At 41.8% G+C, this 25,140-nt stretch overlaps 1 protein-coding gene, 1 long non-coding RNA gene and 1 pseudogene across 6 annotated transcripts; 1 reads left to right on the plus strand and 2 right to left on the minus strand.

Annotated features, from left to right (window-relative positions):
• LOC135326197 (carboxypeptidase A2-like) lies at positions 1-4,197 on the minus strand (annotated as a pseudogene).
• Positions 4,198-4,473: 276 nt separating this feature from the next.
• LOC135326239 (uncharacterized) lies at positions 4,474-8,351 on the minus strand. Its single transcript, XR_010386786.1, has 3 exons — positions 8,265-8,351; positions 5,408-5,489; positions 4,474-4,552 (listed from the first exon to the last, which is right to left on the minus strand). It is a non-coding gene; the product is annotated as an uncharacterized LOC135326239 (long non-coding RNA).
• A 2,507-nt stretch (positions 8,352-10,858) lies between these two features.
• LOC135326148 (transmembrane protein 209-like) lies at positions 10,859-24,296 on the plus strand. 5 transcript variants are annotated; one of them, XM_064503995.1, is made up of 16 exons: positions 10,859-10,908; positions 11,908-12,047; positions 12,163-12,221; positions 12,965-13,096; positions 14,078-14,316; positions 14,710-14,911; positions 15,430-15,584; positions 16,498-16,569; positions 17,724-17,820; positions 19,114-19,293; positions 19,737-19,834; positions 20,549-20,590; positions 21,802-21,916; positions 22,017-22,114; positions 22,950-23,023; positions 23,614-24,296. In XM_064503995.1, the coding sequence occupies exons 2-16, from the start codon at positions 11,911-11,913 to the stop codon at positions 23,666-23,668; spliced, it is 1,755 nt and encodes a 584-aa protein (XP_064360065.1). In that variant the 5' UTR covers positions 10,859-10,908; positions 11,908-11,910; the 3' UTR covers positions 23,669-24,296. The 5 variants fall into 5 exon arrangements, with proteins under 5 accessions (XP_064360065.1, XP_064360067.1, XP_064360068.1 ...); XM_064503996.1 differs by lacking the exon at positions 10,859-10,908 and adding an exon at positions 11,192-11,685; XM_064503997.1 differs by lacking the exon at positions 20,549-20,590.
• The last annotated feature ends 844 nt before the right edge of the window (positions 24,297-25,140 follow it).

A 25,140-nucleotide genomic window follows, 5' to 3' on the forward strand; every position in this document is an offset into this window, starting at 1 on the left:
GAAGGACCAGGTGGGTCAGAGAACTTGGGGGGAGACCAGAGCGTGGCATGTTTCCCCGGGATAGCCCATAAAGCTCAGAATGGCGAAATACTCACAGATAGTAGAGCAAATGCTCCCCACTTTATAGGTGGTGCCATACAGGGAATGGATGGAACTGGCAGCAGCTTTCCCCAAGGTATCCTGGGGAGGAGAGGATGAAGGAAGAGTCAGAAAGTAGCCATGCTTAGTGACACTAAATATTCAGATTTTATCATCCTGAACCCTATTTAGGGAAGTCTCCAAACTGGTTTGCAACCTACTTTCACTCCGCCCAAAACCAGCTGTGCCAAATGAATGAATTTCTTCATTACTGGATACTAGTGACAGCAATCACACCTTCCACAATATTTTGAGGAGGTGATATTACAGGCAAATTAACATAAAAGCTTCCATATCAAATCACCTGGTGTTTTATCTCACTCACTGTCTTCTCACTAGAAGGTTCAGAAGATGCAAGAAAAGCCCAAGGCAGTCAGAGATCTTCCAATACTTAGTGGTCAGCTTTGTGCTCACTTCAGCTCTGTAATGTGTGGTTGTAGGAAAAACACAGCCAGACTCTTCTTGGAGGTGTACGGCAAAAGGACAAGGGGCAACAAACAAAATGCCCCACAGGAAATTCCACAGAGATATTAGGAAAAAGAAAATGCCCATGAGCATGGAAAACTTCAGAATGGGCCCAAAGAAACTGTGGAATCTATGTCTCCAGCAACATTCAAAACTCAGACAGACAAGGCTCTAAGCAGCCTCATCTAACTTTGAAGCTGCCACTGACTTCAAAGCTGGCTTGCTTTGAGCAGAGAGTTGGACCAGAAGCCTCCAGGCCTAAATCGTCCTATGATGGTATGATTCATATCCCCTCAAAGATATCAATACTGACATTTCAGCTAAAGAAGGAAATGTGGAGCAGCCTCAGAGTGAGTGAACAGGGCTGACAATGGGTGGCAATGGCATGTGTTTGTATATGACCCAGACTTCTCTTTTAAAGGCATTGCATTGCAACAGCTCCCATTCGCTCCCATGGATGGTTACCGTTATGATAGGATGGCTGAATTCAGTCCATTTATCCTGCTATCTCACTATAATACTCAAGTATGGAAAGCCAGCTGGAAGGACAGAGGAAGACAGAGTTGAGTCAATGTGTCTCACCAGCTCCTCATAGTCTGCTGGTTCAGTGCATTTATAGCCATAGGGATACATCAAGAGCTGAGAGTAACTGTGGAGGGTGAGGAAGGCCAGGATCTTTCCATGATTCTTAATAAAATCTACAATAGATTTTACTTCCACCTCCGAGTTGGCACTGGGCCCATGGTAAGAGTCAGAGCAGGGATTACTGCTGGCTCCAGGACCTGTTGGTACAAAAGGAGAGCAAAGTAAGAACTAGTGTTCAGGGAAGGACAAAGCAGACCAACACAAAGTTGTGTGATTCCTAACAACAGGTCTTCAGCAAAGCCTGGAGTATGAATGCTGAAGAGACTTATTGCTAGAAGGTATAGGTTACTTCTCTCATCTTCAGCTCTTTGGCAACTAGTCAGTAAGAAATCATCTTTACAAAAGGCAGCTACTATTATATTTGACCATTTGCTTTCTGAATCCCTTATGTTAAGGAAATTGCTGTTCCCATGTAACAGGATCCAGAAGTGTGAAAGGGAACCTTCTTCTTAGTGACAGCCAGAATCCAGAAACTTTGTTCCTACCTCCAAAACCTGCATCCCAGTTCCTGTTTGGATCAATTCCAACACACAGACTGCCTTGAATCTTGGAGCGTGTCTTCCACCACATGCGATTCTAAAACAAAGCAACACTGGCTTTGCAAAGGAACAAAGCTCAGGGCTTGCATTACACCTACCACCACTGGTTACTGTTCACTAGGAAGGAAAAGGAGCAAGCCTAGGACCAATTCTGATGGGCTAACTGCCAAGATGCACCAGTGGAAACAATCAACGGGCTGGTGAACTTACAGTGAAGAAAGATGGATTAGACAAGCAACCAGTGTCTTTGGCTGCCTGACTCTTTTGCATTTCCTTGTTACAACATTAACAAATGGACTTTTGCAACCGACTTCCCTCACATTTATTGTTGGCTTGGAAGAGCATGACAGCTTTCTAAATCAGCTTAGAGGCACTGTGCTTACTCACTTTGGTATGAGTGAATTCATATCCATCAGGGTTTGTGACTGCCAGCAGGAAAACGTCCATTTTTTCCAGCAGAGAGGTGATGGATGCATCACTGCCATAGTCGGAAGCAATCTAAGCAGAGATAAAGGATGGCACACCATGATGATCAGCGTATTTCCTTCCCTCACGTTTACACTCCTTGTTAAACCTGGGGCTTGGAGAGAGCAACGAATCTGTTCTACTATTTTATGCAGAAGGCAGGAATTTAATGGAAGAGGGCAACAAAATTTTCTCCTGCAAGTCCCTGAGAACGCACCAAAACTAGCACTAGGATTGAGATGAATTGGCCCAGTTGGAGAATCTATAATTATGCTGCACTTCTCTGGTGGCTTACTCATTTTCAGTGGAATTTAAATGATCATCTGAATAGAGCTGGGATTTTTTAGAACTTTTGTGAAAGGTAACCACACAGCGCTCCTCTGCATCTGCAGACTGAAGTAGCAAACTAACAATAATTTTCTCAAACTAATCTTAATTTTTTGAAAGCCCTCAGTCACTCATAAAGCTATCAGCCCTGGAGTCCTCAACAATTCCACCTGGACTATTACATTTTGCCTACCTAAACTCTTCCCTGCTGTTGTAATATTTCAGTTCTGTGTCTAAATAGTTGCCATATTCTGCCTGGAGTCAGCTGCATTTTAAGACAGGTGAAGCAGAGGCAGCAGACCTGGTTAAGTACATACAGGTGCAGTAGATATACTTTGAAATAGTCAATGGCATTCCCAAGACAAAAGAAAATCAATCCCTGCTGAAGTGACCTTTTTAGCTATCCATATTGCGCTTGCTTGGGTAACCCACTCTCGGGAATGGATACCAGCGTCAATCCAGATTGCAGAACGGTTGGTTCCTCCAGTGCTGAACTGTAAAATAAAACAGAAACTGTAAAACAGAAACTTGTAAAACTCTTACTGACACTTCTTACTCAAACATCCCATATAGACTGGGATGCTTGGGACTCAATTGTACCATATCTATAATATAATACAATCTATAATAATTGTATAGCAGTATATGTGTGTATATATATATTCATACATATATATCTATGTATGTATACACACATATATATTTACACACAGACATACACTCTTTAATATGTTATATACACAGGAACCATACCTTGAGCACATACAAAGGCTGCTTTTCATAGGATTCCCCAATCTTTAGCTTACTGACAATGCTGCTATGCTCATATGCAAGATTATCCAGTTCTTCATAAATCTAAAATTAAAAGTCAGGATGACACTTATATTCCATCTGTGTATCATGCTGCCCAGAACAATTGTAGGATCTGATGAATTCTGTAGGATCTGGTGAAACCCACTTTGTCCCCCTCTGCCTGTATTTGTACGGCCTCTCCAAAGCCCCAGCTCACCCTATGTTAGTGTGGTCAGCGCTATTTCCCAGCTTCTCAGATGCAGGGAGAAATACTGCCATATCTTCAAGATCCACTTATTCCAAGAACAAGTTCAAAATACACTTAAAGAACTTCCTGATAGTAAAAATACCTTATCCTCTGCTCTGCTTGATGGCTGCAGCTTTCCTGTATTTCTCTATTTCAAGATTTATTTATTTCTCACTCTCCTCTGAAGTATCTCTGAGGGGTCAGAAGGAAGTATTTTGATAGAGCTCTGTACAAAATTTTAAGAAAAAGTGTGATCAACATTGGCCTGTTGCAACACTCTGTGATGGAGAGTGTTGTCCCACTATGCTGACCTCAAAAAAAATCCATTTAAAAACAAAACCCTGTACCAGAAGAAGCCAGAAAGGAATTTTAGGTTCTAGTATAGGATTTGATTGAAAAGATAGTGAAAAAAAGCCAGAAATAAGAATCACCTTCCCCAAAAGTTGGATTCAAGTTACTTACCGAAGCTAAAGAATGGTAACTTCCATAGTTGAAAGTGCTGCTGCTGTGCTCCTGTTGTTGACTGTTGGCCATATCCTGCTTTTCTTCATCTAGTATGACCTAGAACAAGCCATTCAAATGTGGAGGAAAGCCTGCTTGCTTGGCAGACTTCTCACCCAATGTTCACCTCAAACAACGAGATGGTGCCGCTGTGTACTGGCTCTGGACACAGTCCCAAGCTTCACACAGCTACGGAGCAAACCGATGTTTCTGCTGGACTTAGCTGTAGCGAAGAAGGCAAGATCACTGGTATTTAAATGGTCAGTATTAAATTTTAAACACTTCTTAAGATGAACAAGATCAGTGTTGGAAAGCTTGAAAAAGGGCAGTGTTTCTGCTAAACTAATTTTTAGATGACGGCTTGGAGGCTGTTAAACGGGACTCGGACATCCACAGGGTGAGCAGGGGTCGAGGGGTTTAACCAGAAATCCAGCTGAAAAGAAGGAAAAGGGATTTGTTTTGAGAAAGCACGCTCTGCAAACAGCTTCCCTGAAGCTCTAGAAACACTAATTTCTCCCAAGTTGTACAACTCCGGCCGCATCGTGCCACGCCATGCTTACAGCACATCCCATTCTTCAGCTTGGCCTCACCACAATCTTGTACCAGCTGGTGTGATCAACTTGGGAAAGAAAAAAAGATCCAGAGGGAGGTTAAAGTCAGCATTTTTACTGACTTCAGAGCTTCAGTTGTATAAGCAGGAGGAGATTTTAGTCTTCTATTATGACTATTTTACTGTCCTCCTTTTTACCAGTCATAGTTTCAAAAAAAGCTCCATTATTAGGTAATGTGAAACACTGCTTTTATTTCTCCATTGGTACAACTTTTTAAATTTTGGTTTATACATTTTTCAAACCAATATTTTTAAAGAAAATTAAAATAAAAATTCTCAGTAATGGCAATAAGAACTCTAATACCTAGAATTTTATAGTGTGCTTTCCTGTTTCAATATGATATAGACTCTAACTAATAAATTCCTCCCACCACTCTTGGAGACAAATACAGAAATATCAGCACCTCCATTTTAAAAACAGGTGTTTTGATATTAAGGTTTAGAGCAGATCAGTTCAAACATGATCGTAAACCCAGCCAAGAGGGAATTTGAATGCAGGCGCTCCTGACTGCCAGGCTGGCGCTAGAACTTACAGATCAAACACCAACTACTGTGACAGCTATTTATTTATGGCAGCTGCCACATTATGTTGGAAACCTTCCCAACATGATGTAAAGTCCTACCCCGATGAACCCATGGTCTGAAGTGTTAACAAATGCCTCGATGGTAATAACATACCTGAAGATGTTCCAGCGTTTCCAAAAGCTGCAATTTTTCAATCTGTTCCTCATTGCTTGCCTTGATTCAGAGAACCTGGTGTCTGCAGTAAATCAATAAGCCTTCAGAAACAGTCTTGAGAAAAGACCTTGTTGAACTAGCTTGTTATTAGGATTATGGATTTGGAGAAAAGTCACTTGTATCGGTACAATGAGTATAGACTTCTCTAATGCAATTGACTTAGTGCTACCCAAGAGTTTGACGAACAACCTGCAGATCCAACCTGCTACATGTGCCTCAGATTAACAACTAGCTAAATGGCAGTTCCTAAGGTTTCACTGGAAACAAGACATCAAGTGGCTGAGTTTTTAATTGGTTACAAGGATCGGTCTTGCATCTATTTATTATTTTTGTCAACAACTTGCAAAAACAATTCTGGTTGAGTTTGCATATGTTTGGGGAGTATGATATAAAAAAGAGCAGACACGAAATATAGGATTCATCTCACCTTTCTTTAGTTGTTTAGGTGAAGACTGTCGACTAACTTCCCTCTGTTACCAGAAGCTGACACCAGAGGGTGGCTTGTACCATTCCAGACAGACGGGTGGAATGAATCACCTTCTGAAAGGACCTCCCTCCACTGATTACAGAGGTAACCTCAGCGATTAACTTAGACTAGACATTGTACTTTTTAGATCTCTTAAAGACAGATATATCACATCCAAACACAAGGTGACCCAGGCTGCTTGGTAAAATGGGTGCAAGGAAACAGTACTGTGCAGAGTGGTTGATGAATCTGGGCTTGTTCAGGCTAATGAAGAGGAGGATAAGGGCAGGGTGATCTAGCTGCAGCCTACAACTACTTGAAGGGGAGTTGGAGAAATGACAGAGCCAAGCTCTTCTTGGTAGGGGCAGATGATAACAACAAGCGACAACAGCTCCCAGTTCTGCTCTGAGCAGGAGATTGGACTAAAGAGCTCCAGAGGTCCCTTCCAACCAATGCTTCTATGAAATAACAAAAGGATCTAGGAACAACAAACGTACACAATGGTCATGGGATAGGAGATCCTATTTTGAGGAACCAGCGGGGATTCAGAAGGAAACTTGGGAGCCACGCTGAATAATCAGCTGGAAGCACAGTCTGGGATCAACGCCATGGCGAAAAGCACCAGTGTGATCCTTAGCTGTATTAAGGCTAGGACTTAGCATATTTAGCTCAGTTGTGTTTATTTACTGGTGTGAACGCAATTGCTGAGAAGAGACACTTGATAACACCAGGTTCTTCTGTCTGGCCAGCTGAGGCATAAGATTCTTCTATTGGACCAAGTCAAACAAACAGAAGTACTTTACCATGGCAATAACTTTTCAGTGGATTCTCCAGCACTGTAAGCTTCCATTTCCAGCCTGGATTCTTCTTTTAAGAGATAGGGCTCAGTAACCACCACTACTAGATGTGATGCAGGAATGAGTTCAAGAGAAACCAGTCTATATTATGCTGGAGACCAGAATAAATGATCACAATAGTATCTCCTAGTCTTAACAAGCTCTAGAGTCAATTTAGTAAACTAAATTTATATCTCTTGTTCTTAGTCCTTACATTTTAATATACAGATATTTATTCATTAGAATCTACTGTTCACTCACTATATCCCAGGAAGCGTCTATTAGTTTTTTGGGGATTTTTTATCATCTTCTATTAAGGTTCTTATGTGCTCAGTAAGGCTGTGGGGAAAGAAACCTAAAGGAGATATTTTGTGATGCAACATACAGATAAAAGTTTAGAACATAATGGTTGGAAATAATGATTCTAATTGCTTAGCAAGGCTCTGAAGCGGATTAAACATTTAAAGGGAAATAAGAATCTCCAAAAATAATGAGAAGTTAGTAATCTTTCACTTGAATAATGATCCAAGCCTGAGGTTTGTGAAATTTCAGGACTGAAAGGAACAACATTTATTGAGGCAGAAGCTGTGTACAGAGTCTGACTTTTATTGAAAGTTTAGTTCTAGGATCATGAATCTCCCTGGAGTAGTTCTGCACATAATTTTGAGTGAATTTTCAGGCAAATGTATTAAAAGCAGAAGTGGAAATAAAACTTTATGGAGAGATACCACAGAATCACTCAGGTACATAAAATCACACTCTCTGCAGAAGGAAAACAGCATAAATAGAAGTCTTAGTGGGACTCCCGAATTTCTTTTCTGGCCAATGTTTAAAATCATGTTGAGCATGAAAGCTTCAAATGAGCTTCACTTTTTATCTTTTGGGATTACTCATAACTCAAAACATTCAAAGGTCTGTGAGAAAGAATTTAAACCCTGAATCTCAAACACCAACTCCTGGACTTGTCTGGATATGAAGCCAGGTTGTGATCTTCTGGCATTTTCTGGACAAGATCTGTTAGGCTGGATATTCAAGCTTTGCAGTGAGGTTCAGATCCAGATCTAGGCTTTGAGACTGCTCTGTAGCTCTACCAGAAGCTGAAAAAAGCCTTGGGTGAACATGAATTTAAGATGAATTTAACTTTGCAGCTAGACCCATCTCCTTGGAAAACCCAGATCAAGCTAAGGAGGAGGATTCATTCAAATCTTGAAGTATTGAAACCACTAACTTCCTAGTGGCTTAATTATATTGTATGATTTAGTGCAGTATTAAGCCTATGATATTCTTTGGTAGAACTGCTTAGCCAGATTCCCATCACCTCCAAGTGACTGGAGATGCACAAAAGAGCTAAGTTAACACATTTTGGAGACAAGCTAGTTCTGAGAAGAAAAGAATATGCCCCAAACAAATTTTGTAAAGTGAAGGTAATGAAAAAAAGGAGTAACTGAAAAATGTGGTCTTGAAAAGAAAGGTCTTCTACAGAAGTATAACTCACCCAACAAATGTTTCCAGGCACAAGGCAGCGCCAAAGAGGGCACTGAAGACCAAAATCAGCTTCATTTTTGATGGAAACAGCAGATCAATCTAGCAAAGGCGAATTTATACAGCACTTGTTAGGAAACTCTCCTTCAGATAAAACATATCTGAACTCCATGTGACTGAATTCACACATGTATCAAAGCTTTCAAAGTAATCAACAGATAGGAGGCTGATCTCACCTCAAAATATTTCCACTGACACATTCAGGACTGAAACAGAGGAGCTGCTTTCAAAGCTTTGCCCACAAAGCTCCTTGGCACTGTAGTAAAGTTTTTTTCTAGGTAGAAGAAAATGAGTGTCAAACTGAAGGATGTCCCAATTCTCAGCGGGGTGCAGTGGAGCTCTACCAGTAGACTCTTGGCCATGGGTTTTCCCATGCTAATATTTCTCCTACTACAGTTTTCTAGTAACCCCGGCCCCCGGCACTTTCTGCACCATTTTTTTGAACCCTATGCATAGCCTTATAAAACTCATATTTAGCTTTTGAATCGCTAGCCCTTTTGTCAGAAGATAATCTTTTCTCTTGGCTTTTTCGGAGAATCTGTTTTAGGAAAAGACACATCATACAGATTTTGTTACTTAGAAGAATGTATAAATATTATGTGTGGGGGAGCACTCCAGTTGCTGGCATTTCTGCTGAGCCTTTCAACAGGGCAATGCTCCTCGGAAATCCTGCTCCTTTTACACAGGGCCCCTTTGGATAGAAATGTTTCTTTTCTCACAATCTTGGGATAAACCCATAGCACTGAAATGGCAAGGGGCTTCATGCGTAACTCATCTCCTGAATTATGGAAGTTAATCCCATGCAATTCCCTATAACACAATTCATTATGCATTGCTGGTGACTGAACTACTATTTTTGGTAAGTAATAGATTATTTACATGTCCCTAATCCACAAGGCACCTTAGGAACGCCCTGAGTAAGGAAGGAGTAGGGATTTCAGGACGTTGCTCGGTATTTGTAGACATCACTAGCATCATTTTAGGATCAGGATCCTCATTTTATCATCTCCGGAACATTCACAGCTACACACCAATGCCGTAACACCGACCACAGTGGAGCTACTTATTGACGACTTAAATTTTCAGCAGCAAAATTAGGAAACCAAGATCTTCAGCTTTCCAGAGCCATCCCGGGATTTCATGTGTCTGAGTCACGTAGCAGTTCATAATGCACCACACACTCCATTGGATCACGTTGCATTTTTGCATTTTAGGACACCAAACACGTTGATTATATTTAACTAGTAAAGAAAGGATGGGGAAGGGTACGGGGAGAAGTATAACCAATCCCCTATACCTCAAGATTAAACACTCGTTGCAACCGATGGTGACATCAACCCATGAGGTTATAGTGTTTATAAATAACAACAATAACGGTATAACAGCAACTTCTGAGGCTGTGAAATCTTTGCAGGTAGGAGAGTTTTGAACACGGCCCACAGCAAGGTTCTGCTAAGGGCCACCAGGTGTCAGCACAAAACACAAAATAAAGTAATATCTTACTCGAACACAAGCGTGGCAGACAAGACAGATAGTCAAAATGCCGATAAAGGAGCAAAGCAGGAGTTTCCCAGTGATCCCCCAAGTGCCTTCCTCATCCTCATCATACTCCCTGTCATCTGCTTCTTGACTGGCGTCGGAGAACAAAGGGTCGTGAGCCGAAAAACACTGCCAAAAATGGAGAAAGGGGAATCTCATGAAGGCTGGTGGCTTATGAGGGGCCGCAGCCCCGGGCCCTCTCTGAGGCGGAGGGGCAAGGGGCACGCAGACTTGTGTTCGCATGGCGTCTGGGCGACCCATTGTCCCAGCGAGAACCTCGGGAACCCACCGCCCCAGAAACGCCAGAACCCGGCCCCAGAGCCACAGAAACCACTGGCTCCGGGCTCCTCCCAGGGAAAAGCTGCCCTCCTGGAAGGCTTTCGGCTCAGGGAAGGCCAGGGCGCCCGCAGGTCCCTGTGGGCTACGGCGTTGAGGGGATCGCGGGTGGGATTCATCCCATCTCAGTCGAGCTGCATGGAAGTTAGGGTTTAGACTTCTAACGCTCCTTCCATGTTATCCCCATTCTAGGCTTTTCTTGCTTTCACTCTCGTGCTTGGGAAATGAGGCAAAGCCAAGAAGGCGTTCAGAGCAACCAGCCTTGTCCACTGGCCTGCGCTTACAGGACCGTGTGTTGTGCTTTTTAATTTTGTCTCCTCCCGTTCTCCAGCCCACAGTGTTTTTATTCCTACGCGCATCCCAGGGCCAGCTTTGTGTGAGGGAATAACACGTCTGATCAGCCTCTGCCCTGGGGCAGCCCGAGCGGTATCACGGTATTTGCCGAGCTGCCAGCAGAGCAGGGAAAAACCCAGGAGCGCTGCGGGCGTCGCAGCTAATCCCACCCCGGCGCCGCGGCCGCCACGGCGGCGCCGCCCTCGCGCCGCTTCCCGCCCAAAGAGGGCGGGCGCCCAACGGCCGCGGGGCGGCAACGGCGTCTGCGCGAGCGCCCGCGGCGTCCTCGGCGTCGCCGTGGCGACGGGCGGCCGCGCCGGGCGGCGCGTCGGCCTGTGACGTCACGTCTGCGCGACGAGGCCGTTCGCGCAGGCGTTGAGGCGGCTGCGGTGAGGGCTGCGGCGGCGGCGGGGGGCGGCGGCGGGGGGCGGGGCTGGGCCGGGCCGCGGCGGCGGGGCGGGGCGGGGCGGGGCGGGGCGGGGGTGCCGCTGCCCTGGCTGGGCGCCTGCTGGGGCTGCGGGGTGGGCTGGGAGGGGAGCCGGGGCTGCGGGAGGTCAGCGGCTGGCAGCGAGCCCTGGGAGCGTGTGGGGCGGGCTGTGAGCGGCAGCGGGTCTGTGTGGGGAGGCCGGGGAGGGTGTGTGGGGGGGGAGCACTGTGATTTTCTTTTTTTTGGTACAGAGTACCGTTAGTTCAGTTACAACTGAACTGAACTGACAATAGTTACAACTGTTTGTCCCAGAAAGCACGTGGTTTGTGTTCGTATTCAGCGATGAAGTACTGAGAAGTTTCTAAACGTGCGGCTGGGGGAAGGCATGGTAGTTTCTTGTGGTGATGGGAGGAGCAGAAAAAGTCACAAGTGCTGTTTTTGTCGTGTATGGCTTTTTGGGGCATAAAGGTGAGGCAGTGTGTGGAGGGTATTGAGCTGTAGTGAGCTGATAGAAGGAGACGGCTGTGCAGTCTGAAAGTGTCATAGTACCTGCTGAACTGGGAGGAGGTATTTTCGGTAGGAAAGCTGCAAGGTCTTTCCTCGGTCTGGTTTCCTCGCTCGGAGAAGGCAGTGTTGCCTAGACGTTCCGAAGAATGTTATTTTTCAAAAGCGCGGTCAGAACCTGGCGCTCTCCTCTGCATCCCAATGGAGAAAACGGACACTGTTGAACTGTAAAGAGGTGACAATGCTTACAGAGTTTATAAGAGAAACGTTGCCTCTCTTTACTGGTAAAAAGAATGTATTTCTTTTTTTAAAACAGCACACAAGAATTGGTACCTAAAGATGAAGTCTTTTTATATAATTTGTTTTTGATTATTGTTTTTTCTTAATTCTTGTACTGAGTGAGAATCTTACTGTATAAAAATTTTCAATTTTTGTCTTTCTCTGCTTCGTGTTACAGACAATGGCAGCAGAACAGATTTCAGCAGCTTCCCTCATTGACCGGACCATGAAGATAAGGAAGGAGGCTGAGGAGCGGAAAGTGGTCTGGGCCTGGGGACTCCTTAATATATCTCTTGCAGGGATGATATATGCTGACATGTATGTTGATTGTTACATCTGACTCAAATAAGTAAAGCGTCCTACTTTGTATATGCTTAAATATTTCCCAGAACCCAATTACTGTAAGTTGATAACTTTTTGCTTTTCTTTTCAGGCCTGGAAAATTTATAAGCTCGTATTGCAACATCACATACTGGCCACTGTGGTATATCGGTGAGTTGCCACAGCATGTAAATTAGTTTTGGGGAGGAGGGAAGGTTTCAGCCTTCAGTTTCCTTGCTGGAGAAGGCATTTTTAAGGCAGCTTTAAAAAAGCAAAACAAAACTTCATTTTGCTTCCCTCTATCCCTCTTGGTACTGTTGGAATTTCATCACTTTAGTGACAGGTAAGAGGATTTTAACGGTTGTCTTAAATATGTCTCATGAAAGGGTGTGAAGAACTCGTTTCATACCCTAGATCTGTTTAGTGTGTGCAGTAAGGCTGTGGGGAATAGTTGAGATTATAGGGCTGCGTTGTATTGTAGGGCTGCATGAGATTTCCAGATAATCAAAGTTTGTTTCAAATGAGTAGGCTCAAAACTAGCTGTATCAAATACTATTAGAGGATGAAAAGAAGGAAGAGTGAGAGCAAAATCAGATGAGTGACAGAAGGTTTGGCAGAAGACACTTGATAAATAGTGTGAAAATTGATTGCAGTAGTTTGTATCCAGTCTGGAAAATACCTTACACTTCTAGCCACACAAATTAATTTCAATATGAAAGGAAATTAATCTCTAATGGTTCTTGCATAAAAAGGTTCAGAAGTCTTACATTTGTGCTCAGGCTGGCAGTTATTGGTAGCACTGATAATAACCTATTTTTGATGTGTGTATAAACCTGCTTTTCCAAATAAATTACTTTTGCTATTACTCATGCTGATGCTGTCTAGCAGGATTAAAACCTTTTTGCTTGTTCCAGAGCTTGCATTTGCATCCCTGTTCAGCCTGAATGCCTTATTTGATTTTTGGATGTACTTCAAATACACAATGGCACCAACTACCTTGGTCATGACTCGTAGGCAGCAGATCCTTCTAGGGATGCAGAATGCAGGTAGGTGTTATAATACCTATGGTCTTTTTTTAAAAGAAGAAAAAAAGATAGCATCTTTCTCAAGTCCATGAATCTTTAGTGAAGTGAGTTCTCAATTACCTGAGCTGACAAAAGCAGTAGGATGAATTAACTGCAGCATATTAAAGTTCAAAATACAGTGATAAATTAATGAGTGATTGAGGGGAGAATTGGAGAGGAAACAAGCAACGATAAAGGACAGGATGGTGGACTGTTAAAGGGCAATGAGAGAGACTCAAACTTTGTGAAGCTGGACAAGGAATTTGTAATCTATACATGAGACTGAGAACAAGGCAGAGAGTGCAGGTTTGTATTTGAATTTGATATCCTACTAATGTCACACTGGGTGAAGAGAGGAAATTAGAAAGAGTCAGGCAGACCTTATTGTGTGGTCTGAAAACAACAAACTAGAGAGCAGTCACTCTGACAGCTTTTGAATGTCTAAATGAAGTTGTAAAATATAGAAAAACTTCACAAAGTTCTGACAAATACAGCAACAGCAAAATGCTGGTAGAGTGTATTACGTACTACTAGGCTGACTCTAGAAAAAGGGCAGCAGAAGGGAGTAGGGTTATATCACCAAAGTTCAAGGGCGTAATGTCTGTATTTGCGCAGGTAAATTAAGACATAGATGTGCTAAAGATGCATGAAGCAGTCAGAGCAGCCAACCAAATAAGTTAAATAATTACCCCAGGCTGTGTAAAGTGCCTGGTAGCATTTAACTGAAATTTTAGATTGTAGAATTTGTACTGAATTGTGATCATGTGTCTGTTTTCTGATTTTTATGTCAGTGGGGTTGGCTGCTGAATTCTGCAGGGGTCAGTCTAGAATAATCTTTTTAGCGTCATAGAATTTCCTTAAGATAGAGTTGTGTGTATGTGTTTTGCTGTGTATTTAAAGTGAGGAGGAGAGTTTTGGGCTGCTGCATCTACAGTGCTAATTGTGTTTTTCCGCTTATTGCAGCGGTACAGATAATTCCACCGCATGAGCTGGCAACGAAGAAGGTCCCTTCTTCTGCGCCTTCTCCTACAATCCAGGGTCAAAGTGTGCTGAGTTACAGCCCAGCCCGCTCCCCCAGGGCCAGTCCAAGGTTTGCATCTGGTTGTATCGCGGGGTACAGCCCTCAGCTGCAGGCTCCGTCAAGCAACAGTGCTTCTTACAGCAGTGCTTTAACCTATTCACCAAGCAGCAGCTACAGTAAGGTAATGACCAAGGTGGCTTCAAAGGGAACGGTTTGGATTTACTTATCATGTCCTCGTGTTGTGCCATAAGCTATTGGAGGGTCGTGTGTGTGTTTGCTGCATTTGCAGAGCAGATGAAAATTTGTCTTGTCAGTATTCATCCTCTTTCCCTAGTGTTAATTTATTTGTTTTAGAGTAGCTAGTTTGTTTCAGACCAAAGCAAAAATAAGAAACTAAAATGTAAATACAAAATAACAAAAATCCCTCCCCAAAACCAGAGTATATTTTGTAGCAGCCATCAGCAGAGCAGTAAATTCTTTTTTGTTGAGTCAATCAATTCACATAGTTTATAAAATCAAAATGGAACTCTTATCTTCCTCATGTGACCCAACTGTTTGCTTTTGTTCCCCAAAGCTTTCCAGCTTCAGCCCTTCTACTGGTTCACCATATCCCACAAGCATTGGACCAGTGGAAAGCAGCAGGCTAAGGGCTCGTTACCGCTCTTCACTAATTCTGTATAATTCCCGTATTGGTCAAGACGATGAAATCACAGACCTGAAGTCACTGCAAAAGTACCTTCGAAGTGAAGAAGAGAAACAGCGTAGACTTCAATTGGGTAAATAACTTTATTTGGCCTGAAAAGTTTGTCAAGGAGAGGATGTTGGTTTTATTTGAGAGCTGCTTTTGTGGATGAGCAAAGTTGGAAAGGATTCCAGCAAGGACAGAGAGCTGCTGAAGTACTAGTGAATAGACGTAACTCATACATACGGTAATCACTTTTGAAATTGGTAAAGGTGGCTGCTGACCAGTTTAGTCTTCTACCGAGTAATTAAGACATGAGGCAGAATGCGGTAATTTCTACACATCTCTGTGGCTGAGGAGCTTCAGAAAATTCTCCTCCGCCTCCTTCTACTGGATAGAAATATGCTGCTGTCACTGGCCCAAGGAATAAGTCTTATGGAAATAAGTACTGATAGATTCTATCTGTAGCATTTCTTGGCTGTAGTGGACTGTGATAAGATGGTGGGCTTTATCACCTTGATGAGAGGAATATTTTGTCTGTACTGTTGCTTCTGTGATTCCTTTCTGTGATTCTTGTGATTAATTGTACGTGACTGTTTAATGTCATTTCAGGAAGTTCAGATTCCAGCTTTTGGAACTACAGCCGTTGCTTAGTAGAGCAAGCACAGGTGCTGAGAAACTTCCAGTATCAGCTGGCTTGCAGGTCCCAAGTTCCATCAGCGAACAAGGACGAAGCTTATCTGAGCTCTCCGCAGGCTGCAGAAGAAGTAAGTTCAGCACCAAAGGGGCCAAAAGGGAAAAACAGGGCTCTAAAACATGTAGCTTCATGCAAAGGTTTGGACTTGAGCTCCATCAACAATATTAGAAAGAGAGAGAGATGAATTCTCATATGGGAAAATGATTTCTCCCTTGGAGAGCAAGATACCTGTATTTAGGCAGAAAAGTGGCTCCTGAGAGAATTTCAGCTTTTCTTGCTCTGTGATCTTTGTAATTCACTGATACTCACTGTGCGGGCCACGGTGGAAAGCAGGAAACCCTTCTGTTGTTTTGGCCAACTCTTCAGAAATATTTTATCTGAAGTTGTTTAATATTACTATGTAATCTGAGAATAGACAGACTTTATGAGTTAAACTCGAGAATGGCAGTTGCGGAACTTTCTTTTACCATTTCGTACTCTGGGTAAAATAAACTTGTGACACAAAAATTGACTGGAAACTGGCCTGCACCTGCCGTGGTCACATAGTTGAAGGTATGTAAAACATTCTCCCTTATACTTGTGTCTGGACTAAGTCTGATTCAAAGGAATGTCATTAATGTAGCTTTAATTAAATTTGATGCATTTTCTTTATTTCATACGTTAACCTAATGAAGCTTCTTATTCAAGTACCTCTTTAATCTATCCTACAATTTGGACCAATTTTATCCTCATAAAGCAGGGAGCTCAAAGCTGCGAATTTGGACTCATGCGAGATTTGGTGTGCTGTGAAAAGAAAGTAGAAGTCTAGTATGTTAAGCTGCTGTAGAAATCAGATGATACAGCCAGTAGATGTATGAGAGTGCTGGGACAAATGCAATTTGAATTATGTGCTGTGGTTGGGATCAGAAAACATCTTAGGCCCTAAAAACTGTCTTGGTTTTCTGTTAAGTTGCTGTATGTAGGTAATAATGTTCTTTCCATAGGTTTGGGCAAGGGTGATTGTGAATCGACGACAGCTTGATCACATGGATTCCTGGACCGCTAGGTTCAGAAGTGTAAGTCCTGTCCCTATAGACTGCCTGTCCTTGCTGTTGGACTAGGTACAGCAGAATGAAAAAGTACCTCAATGCCCCATGTATACCTAGGGAAGTGAGAAGAACTGCATATTTGAATCCATTTGAGGATTAAGGTGGGCTTGGACAAGGAGATTAAAACAGCACGCTTGTAACAAGTATTAAGACACGTTTTCAACCTGAACTTCTGCACTTGTTGACCTAGGTGTTTTGTATTCTGAAGACTTTACAATTGTAAAGTTCACCCACCTTCGAATGGAGACAAAAGCATCTTAACACGCAGTGGATGTGATAAGACTTGTTTTTTCTTTCTACAACCCAAATTTCTGAATTGTTTTTTTTCTCCTGTATTTCAAACTCATTCTCCTGGGCTCAAGTAAAGCATGGAAAGTGCCAGCCTGTTGACTTTTTCTGACAGTCTTGAGGAGCGCAATAAAAAACAAAAAGAAAATTTTGGTTTTAGGAGCAGGAATCACTACAGCAAAGGAAATAAAATTGCGTGCTATGGCAAAATAATTTGTAAGTCTAACTTTGAATTACCCCTTCAGTCATAGCAACTATCATGCATGTAGTTGTTGTTCTTTTGGGTTTTTTTTTAAGTAGTGGGGTGACTGAAAAGTAAAGATTTTTATGAGATTTTGGATTATGACTGTTCTGTACCAGATTCTTAAGCATCTGTTCATAAACCTGCAGGCAGCTTGGCTTCAGTTCCCATATCCTGTCACATACAAGTATCACATATTGTGTTTGTCAGACCCTTGATTTCCTGAAACAGATTTGAGAGGGAGTGGACCCATGAAAGTTTAAATTATCTTTATGAATGGTGTGCGGTGCTTCAGAATACCCCTTTTCTCATTGTCCAGAAAAGTTTTATCAATGCTTTCTGGAGATTTGTTTTCCCAAATCCTTTATATTGAATTTCTGGTGCTTTAGAAGGTATTAAAGAGTCATTAAACCCTATCTAAACGGATATTCTAATTTAGTTGCTTTTCCTTCCTGGTTGGCTTCAAAGTTTCTGTTGTTAAGCTCCTTTGTGATTGTAATGGTGGTGATGATGACTAGGGTGTAAACTAACATTTTTTTTTCACATTCTTGTTGCTTCTAACCTCTTTAATTTTTGCATTTCTCTTTCCTAGTGGATTAATGAGACTATTTTAGTGCCACTTGTACAAGAGATTGAGTCTGTGAGCACTCAGCTGAGAAGAATGGGGTACCCAGAAATGCAGATTGGAGGTAGGATGACAGAGTAGCGGTGGGGTTCCCTGTGGTGGTTGGTGGAGGGCTGCCCCATAGCAGGGCACCGAATAGGTACTATAGAAAACAAGTCTATTTCCTCTCTGAATTTGTGTGATCTTTGCTGCATGTAATGCACTTTATTAAACCGGAAGGGTTCTTCATAAGATTTCTGGAAATATTGATGAAGGCTTGCTGATGCTAATATAATATACAATTTTTAAGCTCTGGTTTTCTCTGAATTTATTCCTGGAGAGTTAAAGGCTCAAATTAGCATCCTTATTATATCTTAAACTGTCAGAAAACTATTACACATTGCAAGGATAGCTGCCTATCAGCTCTCACTGTCTACGTTAGTACATGTCTTTCCAAACTCTTCCTTAAAATCAGCTAGTTCCTGAAAAACCTATTGCCGTTACTTCCTTGAGTTGTTACCCACTATCTGGTCTCAAAGCAGTCAGGCCACAAAACGTTTTATGAAAACTTAGATGTGATGCATTGTATGCAAATACTGTTAAGAACTGAGAAGTCTTGTTATGACTGAAATAATATTAAATCCACAGACCTGGGAAGTGCTTTTTTTTTTTCTTTTTTCTTTAACCTAAAATAATTCTGTTATCTCAGATAGGCTATTAATCATTTACATTTAAGATAATTTGTACTAGATGTAGCACTAGTTGGGGTTGGGGAGGACAATCTCGAGTGGATTTTAGAGAGCTACGAGCATTAGAAGAAATTATCTTTTTTGGGGTGCAATTTTTTTTCTTTTTTTTTTCTTTCTTTTTTAACGTTCTGATGAGCTGGTACAACTCTGAAAGAACTACTTCCATTGTCATCTCACATGTATATCCCCCTTAACCAAGAGCAGGATTTGATATGTTGCATTTAAACAAAGCCTACTTTTTTTGGCCTTTTTGTAGTCTCCCCTCAAGATCTGCATCTGTTGTGATGCCTGTGAAAAACTGATCGTTACTGGCCGCATCTGCACCTGGCTGCTCTCCTGCTGCTCTTTAAAATGGATGTTAGTTCTTCCCTTTTTCACGCTATTTATGTTTCTGTTTTCTTATGGAATGCAAGTCCTTCGGATAAGGGACTGTCCTCCTTTGTGACTGCACAATGCTGTGTAGCGTTTATAATCTGTGGTGTAAGGGAGACAGCTAGCGCTTCGTTGGGATTGGAAACGAGCATTTGGGCTACTGCATAAGATGTTAACTTTGTCTAGGAGCTTAGTAAATAGTGAGACAGAAAAGCCAGTTCCTCTTTGTAACAGTGCATTTGTTAACGCCTTGTAAGGGAGACTGTTCAAAGTTCTGTCGTGGGCGCAGATGGCGTGCTGGCTCTTCTTGCATGCCAGCATCAGCACTCTGAAAGAGGCAGCGATGGTTAAAGCTCCGCTCATTCCAAATCTGAACGGTATAGAGCAGTATTTGGATATTACACCGAACCAAGAGTATTTGGTTGAAAGGATCAAAGGTACGTGGTCACCATACTGACTTTAAAACATTTCAGTTAGCTGGGTCAAGTGTCGGTGGCGTCAGATGCCCCGTCAGTTAAGATGTTTGAAACAGTCACAGCAGGGAGGAGAGCTGCTTTTCAAGTAGCAGAGAGATTTTTTCCAGCTTTCTCTTTTCATAGCAATATAATGATGTGGGACTTGGAATATTTTTAGAAGTTTTATTTCCCATTTCACTCAGTTTGGGGTATGAAGTGTCATATTTAATCCCTTCATGAGTTACAAATAAAAATTAGCTTGTAAACTCAACTCCCCTAAATGTATATCTTTACAAGCATTTCATTAGTTGAATTCTTCCTATTTTGTGTACTGGAAATACATGCGATGTTCTCAAAGCTAGTGTCAAATATGTCTTTCTTACACCTTCAACCCCCAGTAGCTGAATAAATCTTGTTGTTTTCAGAGCTCTCTCAGGGAGGATGCATGAGCTCATTCCGGTGGAACAGAGGAGGAGATTTCAAAGGCCGTAAATGGGGCACTGACTTGCCCACTGACTGTGCTGTAAGTTTTCAAAGATGGCTTGGTATAACTTCCTAAAGCGGGTCTTTCAGCACAGATTTTGTGGGTGATAGCAGAGAAGTCTTTTGAGGAACGTGGTCAAAATCCTGTTTGCCTCACTTACTGATAATCCCATTGTAGTCAGTGAAATTATGCGAGGAATAATGCAAATGGGATTGGACATTGTGCAGATCACAAAAATGCAATTGCATGTCTTAGTCTTAGGCCAACCTCTTATTTAGACTCATCTGAGATGTCAGTCAGGAAACTGTGTGGGGAGCAGCCTGACACGTAGGGATCTTGTTAGAGCAATTTTCTTACCGTATTTAAAAAAAAAAAAAAAAAAAGAAAGTCTGCCTTAACCAAACCTCATAATTTCTAATGCAAGGAAAACCTTCCTCCTTCTTCTAGTTTTCCTTTGCTGCAGCGGATAGAGGAACAAACATAGATTGAGTGGCAGGTCTGATGTCTAATTGAGTAATGTTTCCTGAAAAATCTGCAGGTGTTGCATTATCTTACTTGAGATCAGACTTGTAGTCATGCTTAGCCAATTAATGCACTTGAGTATACACAGTGACTTGAAAATTCAGCTGAAATAATTAAAAGAAAGGCCACAGCATAATCCAGGGAGTGGAAAACAAGCTTTACAGTGTGACTCTTCAGTTGAACTCTGTATTTGAAAGTAGAGTCCGGGTGATTTTTTTTTTCACTCTAGAGATATTCAGTTACTGGGGAGAAGAAGAAACAGGAGATCCGTATGTAAGAGCTTTACAACTTTGCTGACAAAGATATAAAAAGATTGAATTGCTGGAAGCTAAAGCTGAACAAAATCTGTCTTGAAATAGGATTTAAATTTTCTAGTTGTGAAGATGACTAAATATTTGGGACTGACTAGCTGGGAAGCAGCTCTGGCTGTCTTGGTAGATAGCAAGCTGAACAGCTTGAAAGTGTTAAAGATCGTAACACAGAACATCACACCCTGAGTTCATTGTCTTTTACCAAAACCAACTAGGAGAGGTGGTATTGGACAACGTATTAAACTTCTGAAGATTCTGGGAAGGACGTTGTGATATAAAAGACGAAATTAATATAAACATTTGTCTTGAAGCTTTGGCATTAACTTGCTCAAGACAATAAATGCAAAATGAAGAGTTTTTTACAGTAATGTTAGTCTCATTACATGCAGTATAAAGCAGTGATTTCCACCAGACCTCTTGAGGCTTTGGGCATTTAGCCCATAGAAATTCTTTTGTTTTGTCTGCAAAACAAACTGTGTTTTATATATTGAACACATGAGGTATCATATTACAGAGTAATTTGGTCACATTGCACATAAAGAATGTTGAGAGCTCTACTGTAAGGGTTAAAACATATAACATGCAGTGCTGCAATTTTCTCACTGTGAGGTAAGAAGATACTTGTTCTAGGACTTTCTTCCAAAATCTTGGCATAGCTGGTAAGATTCATGGGCAGCTCAAGTTTTTTCAGTGATTTTGTTTTGCCGTTTTTGATGAGAGAGGAGAAACTTGCTAGATAGGTGTAGTGTTTGGAAAAGTTATAATTAGATCGGATGTGCCCTTCTAAGCCAAATCCTTGCAGCTAGTATGAAAAGCAGCATTAAATCAGATAGCTTGTAGTTTGTCCTGTATATGCTATTAAGATCTGCGACTTTGCCAAATTCTGTAAGATGTGAAGATAAAGTTACTTGTCTGTCAGGAGTTCAGTTCACATACAGCACCATTTTATCATGTTGTGACCGAAACTGTTTTATTTACAGGAAAAATAAACTTGCCTTGCCGTCAGTGGCATGCCTTGGACCGTTGAATTCAGTGCTTTAAGTATTAAGCTGCCTTGGGCTTCTAAACATAGTGGGATTAAGTCCATGATGCAACAACGGACTCTGTATTGTAGCACTTTGTTCCTCAGTCTTTTTAATGATATTAAAGTGAGGTTTGTTTTTGTCTGCACAGATCCTTATGCACATATTCTGCACTTACCTCGACTCCAGACTGCCACCTAGCCCCAAATATCCTGATGGCAGAACCTTCACTTCGCAACACTTCATTCAAACACCAGATAAACCAGGTATTGGCACTCCTGGACTGCTTGTTTAGCTGCTGTTTACTGCTTGGATCACATCACCACTTTTAAAATCCCTATTTTCTTTAAAAACTTTGATTTACAGACATTACAAATGAAAATGTATTTTGCATCTACCAAAGCAACATCAATCCACCCCACTATGAGCTGATCTACCACCGCCATGTCTACAATCTGCCCGAGGTATGATCGTGTTAGTTTTTTTCTGCTGGCAAGAAATCTTGAGCAGACCTGATTTGAGGGTAATTTTTTTTTGGAACTAGCCACTTCTGTTGAATATTTATATGGAGGCTGGCTCAGTGCAGAAAGCAAATGTTACCTTGATCTTTGACCATTGTGTGGTATTTTGTCTGCTACTAAATAATAGCTTCAGTGCCTAACTTAGGTACATCAGTACCCAGGCAGTACTTCCTGTTGTTTATTTTCTGATGATTTATTCTAAAATCCTAATTTTTATAAGCTCTGGTGTCAGTTGTTATTCCTCAATGCCAACAAGCCTGATGCTTGTCTATAGGATTTTTTGGAGGGAAATGTCTGGTCTCACTATCAAAATACTAGACTTTTCCTGCACATTTTAACTTTATATTGAGCCCTGGTTGTGACTTGATCTCTGATTTCAGAAAGGCTCTTTAAAAAAGCATTAATAGGTATTTGAGGATGATAATCCTCCCAAAAAACAAGTTTGGTCTTTTTCTGGTGTTTGCCTAATTGAAGGGTAAGTATTGAGGCAAAAACCCAGCAATCCAAGCTGTAATACCATTTCATAATGTCTCTCTCTGTTGTAGTTTTTTCTCATCTCAAGTTATTTAACAGGCCAGCATGGCGCACACTGCAGTGTGTGTGTGTGTGTATATATATATATCTTGCAAAAAGTTTTGAAGGAAAAATTGTACTGCTCTACCTAAGATAAGGACAGGACATGACAGTTGTTTTAACTAAGACATTCTATCAAAGATATTGGTATGATTGCTTGTACATGACTTCAGTTCCAAGTTCTTTTCTCTTCCCATGGATTCAGGGCAGAAACAACATGTTCCATACATTGCTTATGTTTCTGTACATCATAAAGACAAAAGAATCTGGGATGCTTGGGTAAGTGCCGAACGTTATGTACCATTGTGCCGCGCGTGAGATCTGAACAGGAGCTTTCTGTTTTGAAATACCGTAACTGAAGTTGCTGTAAGAGAACAATATTGATGGAGTTAAAATCATCTTCTCATTTTAAATAATGGCAGCCTTTTTACAAGATCATGTAAGTTTTGTGCGCGTGAGCACACAGGAAATGTTTTGTGCTTTTCTTTGGTCTTGTGCTGATTGAAAATCTCGTGGGGTCCATGCTGTGGAGCAGCGGCCTTGGCCAGACAACCAGCCTGCTGCCTTCTTGCTGAAAGTCCTGTGCTATTTATAAACAGGAGACAGATACTGCCATTGTGCTGTAATCTCTTGTTTTTGGCATAACAAGAGGAGTTCGGAGTGCACAGTGAAAGCTGCACCGACACAAAAGCAATGTCCGGACTTTTTTGCTCTGGAAGAGCTGTACTTAATTCAAGGTGAAACACAATACCTACGTAAAGGTTAAAATGCTGATGTGTGGAATTGGCAGTTTTTCTTGTAATGAAGATTTGTTTTAAATAGGAGCTTTAACTTACTTGTGTTTTGTCATTATAATGTTATTTTTGCAGGCGTGTAAATCTTGGTGTATCAGGAGTCAATGTTCTATGGATTTTTGGAGAATAACTTCTCTAGCAAGACTCCAGCTCAGAAGAAGAATGATCCTGCTTCTCTGACGAGATGAACTGAGCAGCGTCATTACACTTGTTGCCTTAAACATGGACTATGAAAAGGGATAATTTAAACTCTGCTTTATGGACAGAGGGGAAATGTTTGTAATTCCCATAGTTTTTGGGAGGATACTCTTTAAAATATTTCACTGTTGAAATGCATCTAAATAGGAACTCCAGGCAGGTGTTCTCTTTCTGGCTCCTCACCTTAACGAATCCTATTTAAAAAAACAAAAAAACAAAAAAACAAAAAAACAAAAACCTTGCTATTTCTGTTGCATTTACCCTTCAATGCCATTGCTGCTCTAAAGAGCTTAACGGACCGCAGGCAGCTCCCATGGGCTTACACAGCCGCTCGCTCACAGTCCCTGGAAAAGGTAGTTACTGCCAGGTTCACAAGATCCAAGATATTCCAGGTGGGCATAACAGATGCCAAGTTAGTAAGTTTACACTGTGTTTTGGTTAATTTAATTATATGCGATCAGAAAGAACATCTTTCATCCCTGCCCGTTGGAATAATTGGATTTTATGACCTCATTAGATGTTTCAGGTGTCTCCACTGCAAATATAAGGGAAAGAGAAAACTGACTTGCTAGTTTCAGTATATGTTTATAAGGTAGATTTAAAAAAAAAAATTCAAATGTGACTGTCTTACGAGTTACAAGATGTTGTGGGTGAATTGAGTACTACAGTGTTACCCTGATTTTGCTTTTTAACTTTTTAAAGTTTATTTATTTTATTTCTCGCATCAGCTTTTCTGCTAGCAACTTATTTTCAGGGCCTTGCAGGCTGGCATGTGGCTTCAGCATCCCTGCAGGAAACCAGGGTGGATACAGCTATGTCCCAGGGATTTACGGGAACATCCCTAATTTGCTGTTGCCTCACCAAAGCGTGACCAGAAATGGCTTTTTTTTTTTCCTGAGGGCAAGTGGATGCCACGTGGCCAAAGCCCAGCTTCTGAGCCTCCGGCTTCTTAGGCTCTGTCCCCTGCGGTGGCCGGAATTATTCCTTAGGAAGAGTCAAATCCTGGGACCACGGGCCAGCCTGCGGTTCACGTCGCAGTGCCAGTCTCTTTATTATAAGCTCGGGCAGCAGCGGGGTGTGCCTGTTCTCATATAACCCCACGCGGGCGGTTAACCCCGGCCCTGTGAGTGGGTGCTCTGCTTGTGGGGAGTCCCCTTTTGGGGAAAAACACTTGCACTTGTTTCAAAGAATAGGCCCTTAAATAGTGCTGAGAAGCTTTTTTTTGGGGGGGGGGGAGGGGAATCCATTGCAAATTCAGGCAATCCAGAAGGTTTTAGAAGTGTATGTGGTTAATTATTTTTTTTAAACAGAGAGGTGAAACTGTGTAAATCCAGAGATGCCAAGGACTTGTGAGCTGCAGGTGAGGGTGCCGGCTCAGTTTCCCTCAGGCATTCTCGGGGAGCA

The sequence above is a fragment of the Dromaius novaehollandiae genome, unplaced genomic scaffold (genome assembly GCF_036370855.1).
Source record: "Dromaius novaehollandiae isolate bDroNov1 unplaced genomic scaffold, bDroNov1.hap1 HAP1_SCAFFOLD_37, whole genome shotgun sequence".
Taxonomy (NCBI): domain Eukaryota; kingdom Metazoa; phylum Chordata; class Aves; order Casuariiformes; family Dromaiidae; genus Dromaius; species Dromaius novaehollandiae.